Source organism: Austrofundulus limnaeus, unplaced genomic scaffold (genome assembly GCF_001266775.1).
Source record: "Austrofundulus limnaeus strain Quisiro unplaced genomic scaffold, Austrofundulus_limnaeus-1.0 Scaffold50, whole genome shotgun sequence".
In the NCBI taxonomy this organism is placed as follows: Eukaryota; Metazoa; Chordata; class Actinopteri; order Cyprinodontiformes; family Rivulidae; genus Austrofundulus; species Austrofundulus limnaeus.
In genome coordinates this window covers 89,931-109,336 of record NW_013952452.1, presented here as the reverse complement: position 1 = coordinate 109,336, position 19,406 = coordinate 89,931, and the positions used below count along the sequence as shown (strand labels likewise).

The window sequence follows — 19,406 nt, the reverse complement described above, 5'->3', positions numbered from 1 at the left end:
GGTTTGTAGGGACACTGTCTGCTCTGTGGTACAGAGTCCTGATCACTCCTAACTTGTGTTCCAGTGGGTGGTGGGAGTCAAAACGCAGATATTGGTCTGTGTGGGTGGGCTTACGATAGAAAAACTAAAGTTACAGCAGCTACCTGCTGACTGAACTGAACATTTTGATGTCTGAACAGCTACAGCAGAAGTAGCAGAAGATTGTAAAAAACCTGCACTAGCAGTGGACACACTTTCTCATTCAGTGTTAAGAGAAGGTGTATCCAACCTTGTGACTGGTGTATATTAACATGAAAAAGAAAAAAAAACAAGTGTAACTGCTGAGTCACTTCACACCATTAAGGACAGAAAGGCACCTTGCCTCGTAGTCAAACCGTAGGGAGCCACTCACCAACTCTTACATGCAAAGACACAACTGGGTAAACATAATATTTAGCCTGAGGGGAATAAGCACGCACAACAATATGACTGTGTTCAGGAGGTGTGGTAAAGTGGGTGTTAAATTGCTGCTCTCCRGCATCTGAAGCCAAACAATATACCATTTACCAGTACATTAACAAACCTAATGGCATATTTCAACCATTCCAGGGGGCTTATTGATTCTCATAATCAAACGGTGAGAAGAAGCAACCTCATTTTTCTATAAACTACATCAGTCATGCTCCTTGTTCAGGTGTWTACTGTGGCCGTGTCTCAAAGGGGAATACTGAGAGGTGTGTGTTTTTTGTGTAAATGTGATCAAACATCCCTGTGACATGTTTGCTTTGGCCCCATAAAAAAAAAACCCAGAGGAGGTGCAACCCAACACGTTCATATAACTTTCATAAAGCTTCACTGCACCCTTGTCTCCCACCAGACCCGGACTGATAAATTCTTCATGCTACATTACTTAAATTTAATAGAAGCCTTATTAATAGAAAATGTGCGAGTTCTTCGGCTGATATACCCTTACGGGCAGAATCCCGCCTGCACTTAGATGCGTCACGAGTCTGAAGAAACACGTTTTATCAGCTGCTTTGTATTCACCCAGCAGAAAGCTCTCAAATTGTCGGTTTCTTGCTCTGTTTTTCTTAAAGCTATACTTTTAGTGTTTACAGTCTGTTTATAGTCTGATTAAAAAGCTGAGGACGTTTTTTTCTTACATAAAACTCTGATCACGTTAAACAGCATTTCCTTCAGAGCTTTTATTTCAATAAAAATCAGACGTGTGTGGACAAGGCACATCACAAACCATTAATTTGGTCTCTGAAACCACATCTGCTCACATTTATTGGTTTATGCAATGTGGTGCAAAAGTCTTGAGTCATCCTTTAACAGTTTTGTCAGTGGCGGATCTAGGATTTTTCTGAGTAAGGGGCCATCAATGGGCCACAATATCCATAGAGGGGCCAAGTATTTGTTCAACATCCTTGCACATAAATCCTCGGCTTTGGTAAGGTGTATAAATTTAACCGGTCACATATGTTCCAACAGTTGTAACGTAATGTAGTTATTAAAAAAGCTTAAATTCTCCATATCARTGTTCAGGTTCAGGTTCAGATTTATTCGGGTCCCAAAAGGGCAATTAATGTTACAGCAAGTGCATAGTACCTATGCATACAAAGACATAATAAAAAATTCAAAAGTTAAAAAACATGTATACAAAACTTTTTTWAAAGGTTATAACAAGTAAGATACAATACAGTGCACCAAAACACAACAAATATAAATCAGTGAACAGTTACTATTAACATTGTTCTCATTGGTWTCAAGGAGCCCCAACATTCAGATGCAAGTCCCCCTACTTTGTCCTGCATTAAAAAGAGAAATAGCTATAGGGATGAAGGAATACTTGTACCTGTTACTTTTCATACACAGAATGTTACATGCATTTTTACTGTACATGCATAAAATATTCTCAAAGCCTATGAGAAAATGAAGCAATTATTTGCCAGTTGAAAGATATTTTTTGCAAAATAGCATGTACAGAAAATGGATGGATGGATGGATGGATGTTCAAGTCCTTTAAAGAAGAGAAGAAGACTTCTGTAAGAGGGCTGTGTCCAAAACGACAGGCCGGATCCTCCGGAGGACCCAGACTCCCCGGTCGCGGCGGGCCGGGTCCTTGGTAGACCGGGAAGACTGGAAAAAAAGAGGCTGTGAATTTGGACGGTCTAGCCTCCCCTCCTTACCCCGGCGTACGTCATGTCACCTAGCAACTGTGACGACGCTAAACAAGCAAACTTAAATCAAAACTAGAAATTATCAATACATTAGCATTATTAATATCACAAAACTATAAAATTAACTTAAAAGTATCATTTGAAGAACTAATTGACCCGCTGTAGGTTCATGTTTATTTCGCGTTTTTTATGACGAAAAAATAATATTTAAAAATGTCCATACAAATGATAAAAGTATTAGAATTACAACCGCTAATTTTTTTTTATTTTTATATCACCATATTTTTATTTAAAATGTATTCTTTTCTCTCGCTTCGTCCGCCATTACTAGCATAAAAAATCTCCGGTCGGGCCGCAATGCATTATGGGATATGCTGGGCCGGGAAGGATCCATCAGACCAGTCCTTCGATTCGGGCCAAAGGAAGGACGTATTTGTCGACCGCATCAGAGGAGTCTTCGGTTTTGGATGTCCTTCGTCGCGGCGCTGTGACGTATGCGGCCGACCAATTCGACCTTCGGAGGACCCGGCCTGCCGTTTTGGACACAGCCTTGGATTCATGCTGGACTTTACGGTTTGACTCAWTAGCGCCTCTAGCGCTTCGGCATGGAACTGCAGCCGCCATCATTGCTCTCAGCCAAAGGACAGATGAGTGCCAGGACAGGGGCACTTCAGGGGGCCAATCAGATTTCAGCTGGGGCCAATGCCCCTGTGGCCCCGCCCCTAGAACCACCCCTGAGTATTGTTCTGAAGGGGACAGACTTTATAATCATTTACTATAGTGGTGTTGATAAATAGCTTTCCAGGCTTTCTGAAATTCTTTCAAAAATTATTTTTTTTTTTTTGCTTCTTTGGCTGATTTTCGCTCATATTCAGAATATTTTTCTTTGTCCCTGCATTGCCTTATCAATTATTCAGACATAAMAAGGTTCCTAAACTCAAGAGATAAACCAGTCATGTCAAGACAAAAAACAACCTAGCAAAAACAAAAAAACTATTTAAAATTGGATCTTCAGGCACTTTGTCAACAGCACGTTGTCTCAAAGACACCATTTATTTACATTTCTTTATTAAAGCATGTAAGAATATCCAAGTTAAACCAGTTGAACACATAAAAAACATAATAGAACCAACAAAGAACTATTACATCTAAACCTGGCAGTAAACAAACAACTAAATGATGCATTGTTCAGGTCTTTACTCCTAATTCTCAGACAGGAATATAAAATATTRTTTAGGCTGTGAAAAAGCASTGAAAATCCAAAGAAAAACTTTAGAAAACATTTAGAACGCCCATCAATTACAACCACTTAGGAAAGTTAAAAGAAAGCCGKATTCCTTGAAAGCAAAATATAAATAAATTAAAGATAGTTGGCAATGAATCTGCATGAGTGCTTTGATGTTTGGGGAAGCATTTGCCCGTCTGCCCCTCAGGTTAGCTAGGTTTTTTRATACTTTTAGCTAGCTTTTTTTTTACTTTTAGCTAGGTTTTTGATACTTTCAGCTGGGCTTTTGATACTTTAGTTGGGCTTTTGCTTCTTTTAGCTAGCTTTTTACTACTTTTAGTTAGACTTTTTCTACTTTCAGCTAAAATTTTACTGTTAATTTTTTTTCTAAACCCGTTAAACCCTTTAGCTTGCTTTTTGCTTCTTCTAGCATTTACCTATCCTATTATTGCTACTTTTGGCTTTTAGCTCACCTTCAGCTTTTTAGTTTTCAGCATTTTGATGCTTTTTGCTTTTAGTTGTTTTTCTGTTTCTTTTAGCTATTGTGTTGTAACTTTTAAAAGTTCTGCTTCTTTAGGCATTGAAAACTCAGTTTTGGCTTCTTTTGTCCGTCCGTCCGTTTTCTTCCTATTATCTGGGGTCGGGTCGCGGGAGCAGCAGCCTATGCAAAGACACCCAGACTTCCCTCTCTCCAGCCACTTGGGCCAGATCCTCTGGGGGAATCCCAAGGTGTTCCCAGGCCAGCCGAGAAGCACAGTCCCTCCAGTGTGTCCTGGGTCTTCCTCTGGGTCTCCTCCCAGTGGGACGTGCCCAGAACACCTCACCAGGGAGGCATCCAGGAGGCATCCTAACCAGATGAACCACCTCAACTGGCTCCTCTCGACATGGAGGAGCAGCGGCTCTACTCTGAAGGCTCCAGCATGCTGCAGCCGAACTGCCGAAATCGTGCCGAACTGTCGCAGTTTAGTGACAAAAATTGCGTCATTCTGTTCGCATTGTCGACATTTCGGCACTTCTTGTCGCAACCCGCGGGTCGAACTTTTCACCCTAATCCACATAAGAACACATACGAACTATAATCTGTGATTGGTCAGAACTTTGTGAGAGTGTTTGTTTGTGCTGAAAGCACTCAGACGCTGCGTTTTRCTTCAACCACTCGCTTCAAAAAAATGAGAAGAAAAAGTGACTCACTTCCAGAGCTGACTGTTACCAGGAAGCAGAGTCAAACAGCCAAAAACTCATGAAAGGAGATAAAACAGATGTTTCTCACGAATCTGACTGATAAAAACTTAAGAGCCTAATCCAGGACCAGTTTGTGGATAAATAACATTGGGTGACGAGTCTCTGACTTTTTTTTTCACATTGGCCTCCACTGGGAAGAAATCCCAAACAGTGACGTATGCTGCACCGGGAGAGGTTTCCCAGGAGCTTGGCGCAGGGTGTCTCAGTAGCAATGAAAGGCGTGTGCGAAAATGAACGCCAAACGACCACGTGACTGTGCGTCATCCGGTCGGCTGCTGAACGACCATACTGCCTGCATGAGTCCCTCCCAGATGACTGAGCTTCTTAGCCTATCTCTAAGGGACAGCCCAGACACACTGCAGAGGAAACTCATTTCAGCCGCTTGTATCCGTGATCTCGTTCTTTCGGCCACTACCCAAAGCTCATGACCATAGATGAGGGTAGGAACGTAGACCAACCGGTAAATCAAGGGCTTCGCCTTCTGGCTCAGCTCTCGCTTCACCACGACGGACCGTTATAACGCCCGCATCACTGCAGACGCTGCAACAATCCGTCTGTTGATCTCCCGCTCCATCTTTCCTCATTCGTGAACAAGACCCTGAAATACTTAAACTCCTCCACTTGGGGCAGGACCTCCTCCCCGACTCAGAGAAGGCACCCTACCCTTTTCCAGCTCAAGATCATGGCTTCTTTTGTAAATTAATATTTTATTTCCAGACAAAAAAGTAGTCCATATTATTTAAAGAATTATGTAAAATTTAGTAAAATGTGTTTTTTCTTCCCTGCTGTATTTTCTGGGCACCATCATGTGCAGCATTTGTGTGCAGTTGTGCATTACACATGTTTGTTGTTTTGATTTKTGTTCTTTTCTTTTGTCTTTCAAAGATGTCGGGGGTTTCTTCGAGGCAGGAACAATGGTCAAATACAACTTCATGCCTGAGCCAGTTCCAGGGGCCAGTAAGGATACAAAAGCCTTGACGCAGCAGCTGATGCCAAACGAAGTGAATCTGACGAAGGAGGAAGTGGCCTTCAGTTTCAGCACATCCAGCGCTCCGGCCATTCTCATGTATGTGAGCTCCAAGACCCAGGACTACCTAGCTGTGGTGCTGGGACACAAGGGTAAGATTTACAGATGCAGGATCTGACCAGGAAGTGCCTCTTTTTTTTACTTGCAGAGCAACTGACACAATGACAGGATCAAAGCCGTAAATACAGACTGATCCGGTCCRGCCTCGTAGCAATCGATGCTCACAATAAAACACAGTCACACAAAATCAAATAGCTAAATTTACTCGTGGCTTTGGGTTTCACTGCRCTTTCTCGTGTCTCTGCAGGTTCACTGCAGGTTCGATATAACCTGGGTGGTCTGAAGGAGCCCTTCGCAATAGATGTGGACCAGCGGGACCTGGCCAACGGCCAACCACACAGCATTAACATGTCCCGTCACAACAGAAGCATCACCATCCAGGTACAACACAGAAAAACACACTCTCCTGAACAAACTAGTTGTATTCTAGATTCAGAGCTGCTGTTTCAGCACCATACCTTTACAAGGTGGACAGACTGCCATACGATCCGAAAACACCACAAACACACACACACTCTGCACTATCTCRCAAGCCCAGCCACTCTTAAATTGATTGTTTGCAGTACATCAGAGTGTGCTGTGCTCTCCTCAGCTTGTCCTTCTCCACTTTTAATCCACCTCCAGTGAACAACCTAAGTATAGCAACATAGAAAGCATCGATCTCTGTGTTTACATCAGAGCTGTTGTGTGACTGTAACTGCGGTCATTATGCAGAGATCCAGTGTGTGTGTTTGTGTGAGACACATTTGGAGGGACTGTATGTTTYAGATTTTGTCATTCCGATCAAGCTGAACCAGATCAAAATCTTCCAGTTGGAGTGTTTACATCAAGGCTATTCAACTGGTGGCCCACGGGCCACATCTGGCCCCCCGGGTGACTTCCATATGGCCCTTCTTTCTTTTTTTTAGTCGATTTAATATAATAATCATAATCATTTGTAAATTAAAAACTTAAGTTTCAGTGCAACAAAATATATTTAAAAAGTAAAAGATTGTACTTGTTCTGTTACGTGCTGCAGTGGGCTTCGAGCAACCCCGGCCCCCCGGAGCAATTTAGTTGAATAGTCCTGGTTTGTATGATGTATTTTATTCCCTTTGGACATTTATTCTAATTTCTTATGTCCACATACAGCGAGTAAAATAAGTATTGAACACGTCAACATTTTTCTCAGTAAATATATTACTAGAGGTGCTAATGACATGAAATTTTCACCAGATGTTGGTAACAACCCAAGTGATCCATACATACAAAGAAATCAAACCATAAATGTCCAGAAATGAAGTTATTTGTAATAATGTGGAATGGCACAGGGAAAAAGTTTTGAACACACTGAAATTTATCTAATACTTTGGACCTCCAAACTTCACTGTTGGTATGGTGTTTTTGGGCTGATGTGCAGTGCCATTTGACCTCCAAACATGATGTGTATTCTGGCATCCAAACAGTTCAATGTTGGTCTCATCTGACCAGACTATATTCTCCCAGTATCACACAGGCTTGTTTAAATGTTGTGCAGCAAACTTTAAAGGAGCTTCAACATGCTGTTTCTTCAGCAGTGGAGTCTTGCGTGGTGAGCGTGCATACAGGCCATGGTGGTTCAGTGCATTACTTATTGTTTTCTTTGAAACAATCGTACCTGCTAATTCCAGGTCTTTCTGAAGCTCTCCACAAGTGGTCCTTGGCTCTTGGACAACTCTTCTGATAATTCTTTTCACTCCTCTGTCAGAAATCTTGTGAGGAGCACCTGGTCGTGGTCGGTTTATGGTGAAATRATGTYCTTTCCACTTCTGAATTATGGCCCCGACAGTGCTCACTGGAACCTTCAGAAGTTTAGACATTCTTCTGTAACCGATGCCATCATTATGCTTTGCAACAATAAGGTTGTGAAGGTCTTGAGAGAGCTCTTTACTTTTACCCATCATCAGATGGTTCTTGTGTGATACCTGGYCATCATTTGGGACTGAACCAGCTGATATTAACTTGCACTGACAAGGGGCAGGCTTGCTTTCTAATTACTGAGAGAGTTCAGCTGGTGTCTTTGCTTTCCATGCCTTTTTACACCTCCCTTTCTTCATGTGTTCAATACTTTTTCCCTGTGCCATTCCACATTATTACAAATAACTTCATTTCTGGACATTTATGGTTTGATTTCTTTGTATGTATGGATCACTTTGGTTGTTACCAACATCTGGWGAAAATTTCATGTCATTASCACCTCTAGTAATATATTTACTGAGAAAAATGKTGACGTGTTCAATACTTATTTTACCCGCTGTAAGCATAGTTGGTGATTGTTTTGACTGAAAATCCATCTTCTGGACAAAGCTACAACTTATGTATTTGGGCTTACTTCCAAACTCCTAGTCTGGCTTTAAAAAGGTGAATTGTCTTTTTTGTGTGTACTTTGTGCGTTTGCCTTGTTTCGTCATCTAAACTCAACTTAAAGTCGTACTGATATCGTCTGGTRAGTTTAGTGTCAAAGACGGCAAATACACTTGGGACGAGGTGTTGATGTTGCCTCGCTGCTTTTGCACGTTTGTTTCAAGAACATTGTCAGRGGCATGACAGAAAGGTATTATTTTTAACTTTTTTGTTTGTTTTTGCTTTTAGATTTTAAGATTAGTGCAGCATTATTTTATTTCAGATCGGTTTTTTTTTTCTACAGTTTGGATGTAGCGTATTTTCATTTGTAACGTGTTTTTCTTGTTGTCGACAGGATTTTTGTTGTTGTTGTTGTTGTTGCTGGCTGACTTTCAGCTTTTGGGTTTTTTGTTTTGTCAGTCCTTGGCTGCTGGTTGTGCCTTTGTTGTGGGTTTTTTTTTTTTTTTTTTTTTACAGACAACCTGATCAGGAGGAGTCCGTTTGTAGACAGTTTATTTTATTGTAGAGATATAAAGTTTCTCTCTCTTTTTTGTTCCTTTATGACCCTCTGCTGCTGTGTTCTTTCCTATAACGCTTCCTAAGGTCTTGTAAAAGCTGTTGAGGCTGAGGCAATGCTCACAATGATTCATCTTTCCTGATGGGGACAAAACCTGTCTTAGTTTGGATTTATTTATGGAAAAGGGAAATTCTACATCCCACTCTTCTTCTGGTCTCATTACTTTAATTGGAACCCCCCTGACTTCAGGGGGCTTTCTGAGAATTTAGCGTGCACTTTTTTCCTTTTCCATCCTGCAGAGATTACTCAGCATGTTTGCAGGATGTTTAAGGTSATATATTAATGCTGTAGAGCCACTGAATGTTATCATTAAATGAAAAATAAGCAAACACGAGGCCTGAAATGTAATGGGTGAGTGTTTTATAAGTAAGTTAGTATTTAGTGTTTTAAAGTCTGATTTAAAAAAAAAGGTTTTACGTCTTAGAGGTTTAAAGAGGGATTCAGCGGGTCAAAAAGGCTCATTAGACTCGTCACAAACATGCAGTTCTTAGTCTTTTGATCTCTGTGTTTTCCAACATGTGGAGGCTTTCCCACAATTTCATCACCTCCTCATAAACTGCACTAAAAAAATCAGAGAAAAATAAACTAAAAGCTGAACAATCAACTGAAACATTTACTCGCTGCATTTTTATTAGCAGCTTAAATGGATTTAGATAAATGATAATGGTAAAATAAAATAAAAATATTGACCTGCATTCTGCAAACCAGGGCTGACAATACACTGAAACATTAGTTTTAAGAATTAGGACAAACGCCACCGGGCGTTGTGCAGTTATAATAATAATTCAGTTATAAGAACAAAAAGCATCACTGAAGGAACTGTAGGGGAAAGACTTGAAAAAAATATAAATTTATGGATACGGCATTAGAAGTACAGCCCCGAGGTGCATTAAAAAGATAACTTTGATGAGTAAAAATTTTTTCTCTTTCATATTTCTGCTGCCTCAAGGTGCTTTTCAAGGTGCGGCCGTGTGACTAATATCCTGATGTAAACAGACACCAACAGGCGTTTATGTTACAGAGAGATGCTGTTTGATCAGCSAACGCTCCACACGCTGCTCTGACTCTCACTGATAAAACGCATGCATCAAATGATCGACAACATGAGAAACATTTAGCCTGACGTGTTAGGAGCAAATACAGACAGTCTCTGTCAGTCCTTTGAGTCGTTAGTTCAAAAAAWACCAAATATAAGCATGTAATCTAGGTAAAATATCTCAATGTTCAGTTTGCTGYAGGGAATAAATACTTTATTTTGATTTTTGTGATTCAGAAGGAGAGACCTTGGTAGCAAAATATTATGCAGCCTGTTGCAAATCAGGTACTTACCTGGTGCATACCTGCATTTAAAGAGGTCCTTGTATAATAACTTTTAGTAATCGCCTCAATCCAGGCTTTTAAATGATGAAGAGGCATGCTGAGAATTTTAAATTAAAGATGTGAAGATTTGCAAACTCCAAAAGAACAAGATAATTTGCATTTGAGTGCAGCCTAATGCTGAGTTAGCTAAAAAAGCAGAAACTAGCATAAGAGTCAAAAGAAACAGCATAAGCATGTTTGCTGAATTCAGCAAAAAGGTGAATTAATTTAACTAAAAGTAGCTAAAAATGCAAAAAAGGCATCTTAAATGTGCAAAAAGCAGCTGAAAGAAGCATAAAAAATGAGCTTTTAAAAAGTACCTGAAATTACTACAAAGAAACAGAATGAGCACGTTTGTTGAATTCAGCAAAAAGTAAATTTAGCTGAAAAAAATTGCTAAAAATAGCTAAAAAATGCAAAAAAAGACAGCTTAAATGTGCAAAACGCAGCTGAAAGAAGCAAAAAATTGGCTGAAACTAGCCTAAAAAGAGCTTTTAAAAGTATATGAAATTACTACAAAAAGAAACAGAATGAGCATGTTTTGCTGAATTCAGCAAAAAGTTCCATTCAGCAGAAAACATTGGCTAAAAGTAGCTAAAAAATGCCAAAAAAGATGGCTTAAATGTGCATAAAGAAGCTGAAAGAAGCAAAAAAAAAAGGCTGGAAGAAGCACAACAAAGTTTAAATTGGAATAGAAAAGGTAAGAATGCTTTGCTAAAATCAGCCAAATATAAGCCGAAAGAAGCTAAAATTAGTCAATAAATAAATAAATAAATAAATAAATAAATAAATAAATAAATATGTACAGTAAAGATTTTAAAAGATTTAAAAGTGTTTTTAGGACATTGACAACAACTCCATTCATTTACATTGAGAAAAACATGGCAGAAAAATCTAAATATTTCAAAAATTGTGAATTAACGTACCAAATGTCATAGCTGGAATGTCCTGAAGGAGCTAAATGGTTTGAAATATAAATTGTTGAAATAGTGGTGGAAAAACTGCAGAATGAAAAATGTGCCGACACAAAAAATGATCTTAGTGTGAATGGCAAAGATGTGACTGAGATTTAAAAAAGGTTTAAAAAGCAGAATGTTTGTCGAAGACTGAACTGGATCCAGAAGTCTTGTTTTTCTGCAGTCAGCAGGAAAATCTCTCAAACTCTTCCCTCCTGTTACCTCACTTTTATTGCCTTCTGTTGTTTTTATAGTTTTTTATGTGCCCTGGGTGTTTTCTGTGATCCACATGAGAAAGGTATTTTTGTTGTACACGGTGAAATGACAATAACGGAAATGAAAGCATTTAGACATGATATTGATACAGGTGCAGGAGGTAGGAGGACCAGGAAATAAAAAATTTATTAATAATCTTGACGCTTTCTTCAAGCCTACACTGGTTTGCACGTCAACAGAAATAACTTTTGAAATGAACACACGTTCACGCAGCGTGCACCAAACGTTTGGGTTCTTAAAGCGGTCCGCGAGGTCTCGTTAGGTTAGCTCACTATCAAAGAGCCACCGAGCCCAGATGAAAATGAGTTCCCATCTCAGCATCTCTGAGATGAAAGTGAGGACTCCCCCCAGGCAACAGACATCTCATCTGTGAGCCCCCTCCTCTCCTCTCCCCTCACCTCCTCCCCTCTTTCTCCTCTTTCAGCAATTTGATCACAATCATCTCTAACCATCATCATATGTTTAACATCAACAGTTAGTTTAGTTTGTTTAAAAGGGATTATTGCATTATTTTTACACATTGTTTTAATGCTGAGTCAGCATTAACCTGTTGTTTCTGTACATTTTGTGCAAACTAACTGTTTTATTTGTGCTTTTCTAGTTATTCAGACATTAAAACATTCAGCTCATTCATTTGATGTCGTCACAGCTGTTTGTTGTTTTTAGTTAGAACTTCTCTACTTTTAGCTTCTGGGAAAACTTTAGCTAATTTTAGCTATAATTTAAGACTATTTGCTAGCCTTTATGCTTTTTAACCTTTTGCTACTTTTAGCTATAATTTCAGACTATCTGCTAGCTTTTCGGCTTTTAATTAGCCTTTTGCTACTTTTAGCTATAATTTCATACTATCTGCTAGCCTTTTAGGCTTTTAATTAGCCTTTTGCTACTTTTAGCTATTATTTTTCGACTATCTTCTAGCCTTTAGGCTTTTAATTAGCCTTTTGCTAACTTTAGCTATAATTTCAGACTATCTGCTAGCTTTTCGGCTTTTAATTAGCCTTTTGATACTTTTAGCTATAATTTCATACTATGTGCTAGCTTTTTGGCTTTTAATTAGCCTTTTGCTACTTATAGCTAATATTTTCGACTATCTGCTAGCCTTTAGGCTTTTAATTAGCCTTTTGCTACTTTTAGCTATTATTTCAGACTATCTGCTAGCTTTTCGGCTTTTAATTAGCCTTTTGCTACTTTTAGCTATAATTTCAGACTATCTGCTAGCCTTTTAGGCTTTTAATTAGCCTTTTGCTACTTTTAGCTATCATTTTTGACTATCTGCTAGCCTTTAGGCTTTTAATTAACATTTTGCTACTTTTTGCTATAATTTCATAATATCTGCAAGCTTTTCGGCTTTTAATCAGCCTTTTGCTACTTTTAGCTATAATTTCATACTATCTGCTAGCCTTTAGGCTTTTAATTAGCCTTTTGCTACTTTTAGCTATTATTTTCGACTATCTGCTAGCCTTTAGGCTTTTAATTAGCCTTTTGCTACTTTTAGCTATAATTTCAGACTATCTGCTAGCCTTTAGGCTTTTAATTAACCTTTTGCTACTTTTAGCTATTATTTTCAACTATCTGCTAGCCTTTTGGCTTTTAATTAGCTCTTTGCTACTTTTAGTTACATTTGTTACTTTTTAATTTACCTTTAATAGTTTTTTCTATCATTTTCTTGCTGTTAGCCTCCAGCTAACATTTTGATATTTTTGACTGTTGTGTATTGTGTTACTTTTAGTTTTTAAGTATTTTGCCTCTTTTAGCCTTTAGCTAGCTTTATGCTTCATTCAGCTTTAACAACAGCTTTATTTTTTAGCAAGTTTCAGCAGAAGAAATTCAGCTCAAGATTCAAACTGTATTTTTACAGAATTTCTGATTCCTCTGGTCCGTTCTGAGTCAGTCGGTTACTGAAGGGTTTTTAACTCTCATCTGTTGGTGAGAGAACTGAGGGGTTATAAATTAGTTTCAGCATAAACACGATGCTGGCTCAGTTAACATTTTTTAAGCACATAGTTGGTGAAATAGATTTTAGCCTTTGGGTATTTCCTCTTTGTCTAAGYCCTAATTGCTTTGCTTACATTAGCTTTATGCAACATAAGAGGCRCTGAAGGAGAGGAGTGTGTTTCCTAAATGACGCAGTGAAAAGGAGAAAGGATCCCAGTAATTGTGGCTGTAATTGACAGAGTTCAGTAAAATGAGGTTTCTTCTGCTCGTCTTCCTCAGCGGACCTTCATGTGAGGTTTCCCAGATTGGAACCAGCCCTCCCCGGCTGCGCAGCCAATTTGTTTTCCCAGATAAAAGTAAATAAGCCGAGCGCAATTTAATTGTGCCCCATTTTCCCACCCTCCAGTCGCAGCGGAAAACAAAACCCACACAACACTCCGCCGAGACCAGGCTTTGGGAAGGAATCAAATGAGGCCGTGTGTGTGTTTGTGTGTGTGTGTTCATGTGTGTGTGTTTGTGTGTGTGTGTTCATGTGTGTGTGTTTGTGTGTGTGTGTTCATGTGTGTGTGTTTGTGTGTGTGTGTGTGTGAGAGAAGAAGAGGTAGTTGTGGATACAGAGAATTTTCTGCATGGGAGGATTCGACTGATTCCAGCCTGTAAATCAGAGCAGCAACATGCTCACATGTGACAGACCAGCCAAGCAGGAAGGAGCAACTTTTCAGAACATCAACGAAACAAATTCATTGTTTTCCACCAACCTCCTCTGGCTCTGCTTCTTCCTGCAGGCCGGTGTGAGCTCAGTCCTCCTACGGGCACAGAAAGAGAGAGACGAGGGGAGAAGGATGATCTTTTATTTCAGCAATGTAGAGAAACCAATTTGTGGGGTTGAAATGATTCCCGTCAACGGCACCAGCTGCAGCCTTCAAGCTAATTAGAAACTTCATTGGTACAGCAATAACAAGTTAATTATGTTGCAGGGATATTAAAGTCGTGTATTCCCTCTCTTCATCACCTTAGCTGCTCTCACTTTTTTAGGAGGTTTCACTATGTTTGTTTTTTTACCTCCCAGAAAAATTTCTGGGAGGTAAAAAAAAATACCTTCAACTTACCACCAGCTGTAGAAATTTTAGTTTTTTCTTTGTTTTTTATYGTTGTCTTGTTCTATATTTCAGTTTAAAATATGTTGCTTTAATAAACAAAGGTTTTTTTTCTTCTGTATGTTTTTCTGTGCATAACTTATTTTGTACTTTTTGTGCCATTTCAACAAGTCATGTATCAAAACCGTTCAGTTCCTTCAGGGAGTTCTGGCTGTGACTTTTCAGCAATATAAACTTTTTAAAATATTTAGCTTTTTCTGCCTTTTTATTTCTTTAAAAATTATTTAAGCAGTTTTCAGCATCCTTAAAAAAATATTTTCAAATGTTCATAAATCTTTACTGCACTTTTCAGCTTTTGTTCTGGTTCTGCTTCTTTAAGTTCTTCATGCTAATTTCAGCTTCCTTTAGCTTGTTTTTTTTTTCTTCTAAGCTTTTTCAGCGATCACTGTGCTCCTTTCAGCTGTTCTTCTGCTAATTTCAACAGTTTAAGGTGGCTTTTAGCTCCTTTCAGGTAATTTATTTTATGCTGTTTTCTAGAAAATCCAGCTGTCTTCTGCCTTTTAAAAGGTATTTTTAGCCATTTTTAGCTTTATTTAAACTAAATTCACCTTTTTGTGATAATTTTAGCTTCTCAATTCAGCAAACATGCTCTCTCTGCTTCTTTGTGCCACTTTCTGCTTTTTCAGCTACTTTCTAGCTTTTTCCAAGTAATTTCAGCAGTTTTTTTGCTGTTTTACAACAAAACTGCAACTTTTTTTGTAGCCTACTCCTTTCAGCTATTTTTTTCTTTACGTTTATTGTTTGTCTGCCATATTAAATTGGTTTCTGCTCCTTTTAGCTTCTTTTTGCTCGTTACTTTTAGTTGACTTGACTTCAGCAATTTTAAGCAAAATCTTTGGCATTTACACAGCTTTTATGCAGAAAATGCTAATTCTTTACTTTACTCTTACATTGATGGAAATTATTTTTTCGTATCCCTTGAGATTATTTATTTTAAGGTCAAACATCTGGTGAATCGTCTTGTTTTCAAAGTGTTTCAGACCAAGGCCGAAGCCAGAAGGGTGGCCAATCAAGTGTCACCCCTGGCACCTGATTGGCCACCCCAGGTGCCACCCCCAAATGATTGACAGGTGGTGWGGGAATCTCATGTGGCAACAAAATATGGGCAGCTAGAGCAACAAAAGAGCAAATATCTGTCAAGCAATATTGTCTAGTGTAGAGGGAACCTATCAGTGGGAGAATGGAGATGAAAATACATTTTCTGAACCACTAATTAATGTCAAAAAATTGTGTGTAAGCGTTCTGGGTTTAAGAACCAGTCAACGTAAACTGGGCGACATTTAGTGGCAAGTCTGTAACACAACAATGATATGATGCAACCAGAAAAGTTGCTCAAGAAATGTTGACGGACATGTAGCTGTTATTTTAAATTTATGACTACCGTATTTTTCGGACTATAAGCCGTGACATTTTTCCTGAACTTTGAACCATGCGGCTTATAGTCCGGTGCGGCTTATACGTGGATTTTTTTCTTCAGCCACCAGGGGGCTCTTATGCTCCATTTGCTTCAACCACTCGCTTCAAAAAAGAAAGGAAAAAAAAGAAAAAAGCAATCGCTTCCAGAGCCGACTGTTGTACCAGGAAGCAGCGATTTAAAGATAGTCAATAGCCAAAAACTCATAAAAGGGGATAAAACAGACATTTTTCATGGTGGAATCTGACTGATAAAAACTTTGGAGCTTAATCCAGGACCAGTTTGTGGATAAACGTCGAGTGAAGAGCCGCAGACTTTTTTTTTTCCTCATTGCACTCCCTGGGGAAGGAATCCCATGCAGTGACGTATGCTGGAGCGGGAGGGCTTTCCCACCACAGCTTCAGAGCCAGCATTACCCCGGGAGGACAACAGATTCCGCTGTGTGACGCAGCTTTTCTCAGATACCGCTGTGTGACGCAGCTTTTCTCAGCTTGTTTAACTCCGATACTGAAGAGGAGGACTTCGATGGTTTCAGTGCACTGGAGGATGATGAATGAGACTTTTTGTTGGACCAGAAACTGTTAAAGAAAACTACCAAAATAAGGTCAGTTAAATGAACCGTATTCCTCCGAACTTTAATTCCTAAAGGTTTGCTTTTATGTTTTGATGTTGAATTCACTTTTTTGATGGCAAATTTGGGTGTACTGTTTTTTATGTTGGGGRTGCGGCTTATATGTTAATGTTCGCGGATTTTTTTTTTAAATGGCGGGTGCGGCTTATAGTCCGGTGCGGCTTATAGTCCGAAAAATACGGTATACTGTACGTTGGTGGTTGCAGCTCTTGTCACACCAAATTTTAGCTCAATTTGTCTAAAACACCCGAGTTATTTAAATTTGACTTTGTTGACCCTCTTGGATTATTTGATTTGATTTCAGAATCCGATGGGCATCACTTTCAGCTACCACCACACTAAATTTCAACCTATTGTCTCTAAAAAAAAAATTAAAAAAATAAAACTCTGGTGGCCATCCTGCATTGGCCACCCCTTGTAAAAAGTCTAGCTCCACCCCTGTTTCAGACAAACATCTAACAACAATAAATGGAAAGAGGACCGTGGAAACTATGATGTCCAACCCAATAAACACATTTAAACAAAAACAGCCAGGCTGCACAAACTTTACATAAAAAAAGCTTTTTAACTCTTTTCCTGGAGGCAAACATCAAATAAGATCTTGTGTGCTTTGTTGACCCCAGAGCACATGTTGAAAATGACTCTTAAAACCTTTTTTTTGTTGTTGTTTTGGTATCTGGTTCCTTTCTACTGAAAATCAACACAAGCGTTCCCTTCTGTCACACAACCAAACATTTTTTCTGATGTTTAATCTGGGACGAGATTTAGTTCATTTTTTGGGGGGTGAAATAGGACTCTAAATGTTTATTTTTTTAATGCGAACGAAGTGCTGAAAGCTTGATCTAAACCCATCAAAGCATCTGTGAGAGATTTTGCAACAAACACTTTTTAAAAACACTGAATGTCTTTTAGAAAATGAGGCCGTTGTTCTTCCCTCAAGCAAGATTTTAGAGACTTTTTGRATCAAAGCCAAGGTGATTAGAGGCTGTTTGGATGGTGCGTGCGGGCTCGGCGTCCTGCCTAACTGATCTACTTTATGTTTTCCTTTTTTTTTTAAATTACTTCCCTGAGTCAGATCATGGCGCTTCTGTCCATCCATTAACTTCTGTGTACCGGCTTGATTTTATAGCAGCTGGCAGACGGACTGCAGCACAAATTAGATCCATTATTACTGCTGATGTTTTGGCACTGTGGTGTAAAAAATGAGTCCTGCATGACCCTTTGTAGTGTCACGACCTGAAATAATGAGTGTCGTATCGAATAAACACTGAAACAGTGCCAAATGTTTTGATTTAGGTTTGATGCAGTTTTGTTCTCATTWATACTCAGAGTGTGTACTGTTAATGACTCTCAGCTACTACCACCTACAAACTTTAACTCAGTATCTGTCAAACTGACCATTTTTGTTTTGGATGTTGTTGATTAGCTGTGACAGCCATCTTGAATCAGATTGAATCCAAAAGTTGATCATTATAACTTATCCAGTGGTTCATGAGATATCATGCTAACAAACTATAGTTCTCCTTTAGTCTTTTAGCTGCAGGTAATAAAAATTAAATGGAGGGTTTTTTTTATATTGCCATAAAAACAGAGAACTTCATTATTGAGGTTTAAAGAGTTTTCATTTGAAACCACAGGAGGGCGCCAGAGAGCTGCTTTCCACTTAAATTATTACATTTTTTACCATCTTCTCTGTGTGCCAGACCTGGCCTGCATGTTTTTTTTTTAGGTCTGTGCTCAGGGCTTTTAGATTCTCAGCCTTGTTGAAATGCAGAACTGTTCATTATCCTCCCAACATCTCTTTGGTCTGGTTCCAGCTGGATCACTACCCTGCAGTCAGCTACAGCCTCCCAGACGCCTCAGACACACAGTTCGACCTGGTCAAGACACTCTTCTTAGGCAGAGTTTATGGTGAGTAAAACACCACATCTCCTTCCCTTTTTTTTTTACTGACAGATATTTTAAATCAGCTTTACCTGTTGTCTGTATTTTGTTTCTCACACACTCATTTGAAATGAGAATAAAAAACTCCTTGAATCCTCCATGCACATGTGGAGGTTGTTGGAGTTTTGTTGTTTGGAGGTATGAGCAGATTCCTTTTTTAGAATATATTCATAGCCATGATTGCTTACTTGCAGACTTATAAATAAAGTAAATTGTTTTTTTTCCATTTGATTTTATGTGCAATGATAGGTTCACTTTTCCTTTTTTAACTATAAAGCCTAAATAAACCCTTACAATTATTAAACTGCTTTTAGATTTTAGACCCAGCAACAAACAACAAAAATAAAATTTAAAAAACTACCTAAAGTATTAACAAATATTTAACTTTCTACTTTAAAAGTGTAACTGTACTTGATATTTTGTCCACTAGAGGGCGCCAGAGGTTCGCACTAATCTTACACATTTCCTGGTGYAGCTGTTTGTTTTACACAGCATGATGTTAGTTTTTCTTTTAAAAAAATCATACTGGCATTGAAATAATTGATCCAGGTTATGTTGACCTGATAAGCTGTGGGAATAAGGGTTAGAATAAGCATTACAACCTAATAATGTGTATTTTCTATTATTAGCTATCTTTGTTGGTTAGCAGGTAAATATTTGTCTCCATTCCTTGTGTGAATCAGTTCCCTCAGCAGTGCTGAAGCTTAATAAAATGAGTTATTAATCAATACGAACAAGAAAATTGCAACCAGTTTGAAAGTGTCAGCATCATAACAAGGAAAGGTTTGTTGTTGACTCGAAACATCCATGCGATTAGTTTGTTACCCATATGTGCAGAGGAAATAATAGTTATAGCAGCACCAGGGAACAGTGTTGTTGTGAAAGATAAAAAGAAAATCAGAGAAAGGCAGATTATTATTTTTTCTTCTTTTTTTCTGTTTGAATCACAAAGACAAGAGAGGCTGTCAGACAGCTCAGCTGTCAGCTTCTTTATCGCTAGGAGACAGAGAGCCTGTGTTTCCTGCACACACACACACACACACACACACACACACACACACACACACACACACACACACA

At 38.8% G+C, this 19,406-nt stretch overlaps 1 protein-coding gene across 1 annotated transcript in view; it reads left to right on the top strand.

Moving 5' to 3' along the window:
- The window catches only part of LOC106517550 (contactin-associated protein-like 2), a 46,737-nt gene that overhangs the window by 7,183 nt on the left and 20,148 nt on the right, over positions 1-19,406 (top strand). The window contains exons 3-5 of the mRNA XM_014008448.1: positions 5,515-5,748; positions 5,964-6,097; positions 18,200-18,293. Of these exons, the coding sequence (XP_013863902.1) occupies positions 5,515-5,748; positions 5,964-6,097; positions 18,200-18,293 (462 nt within the window). The remainder of the gene's footprint in view (positions 1-5,514; positions 5,749-5,963; positions 6,098-18,199; positions 18,294-19,406) is intronic.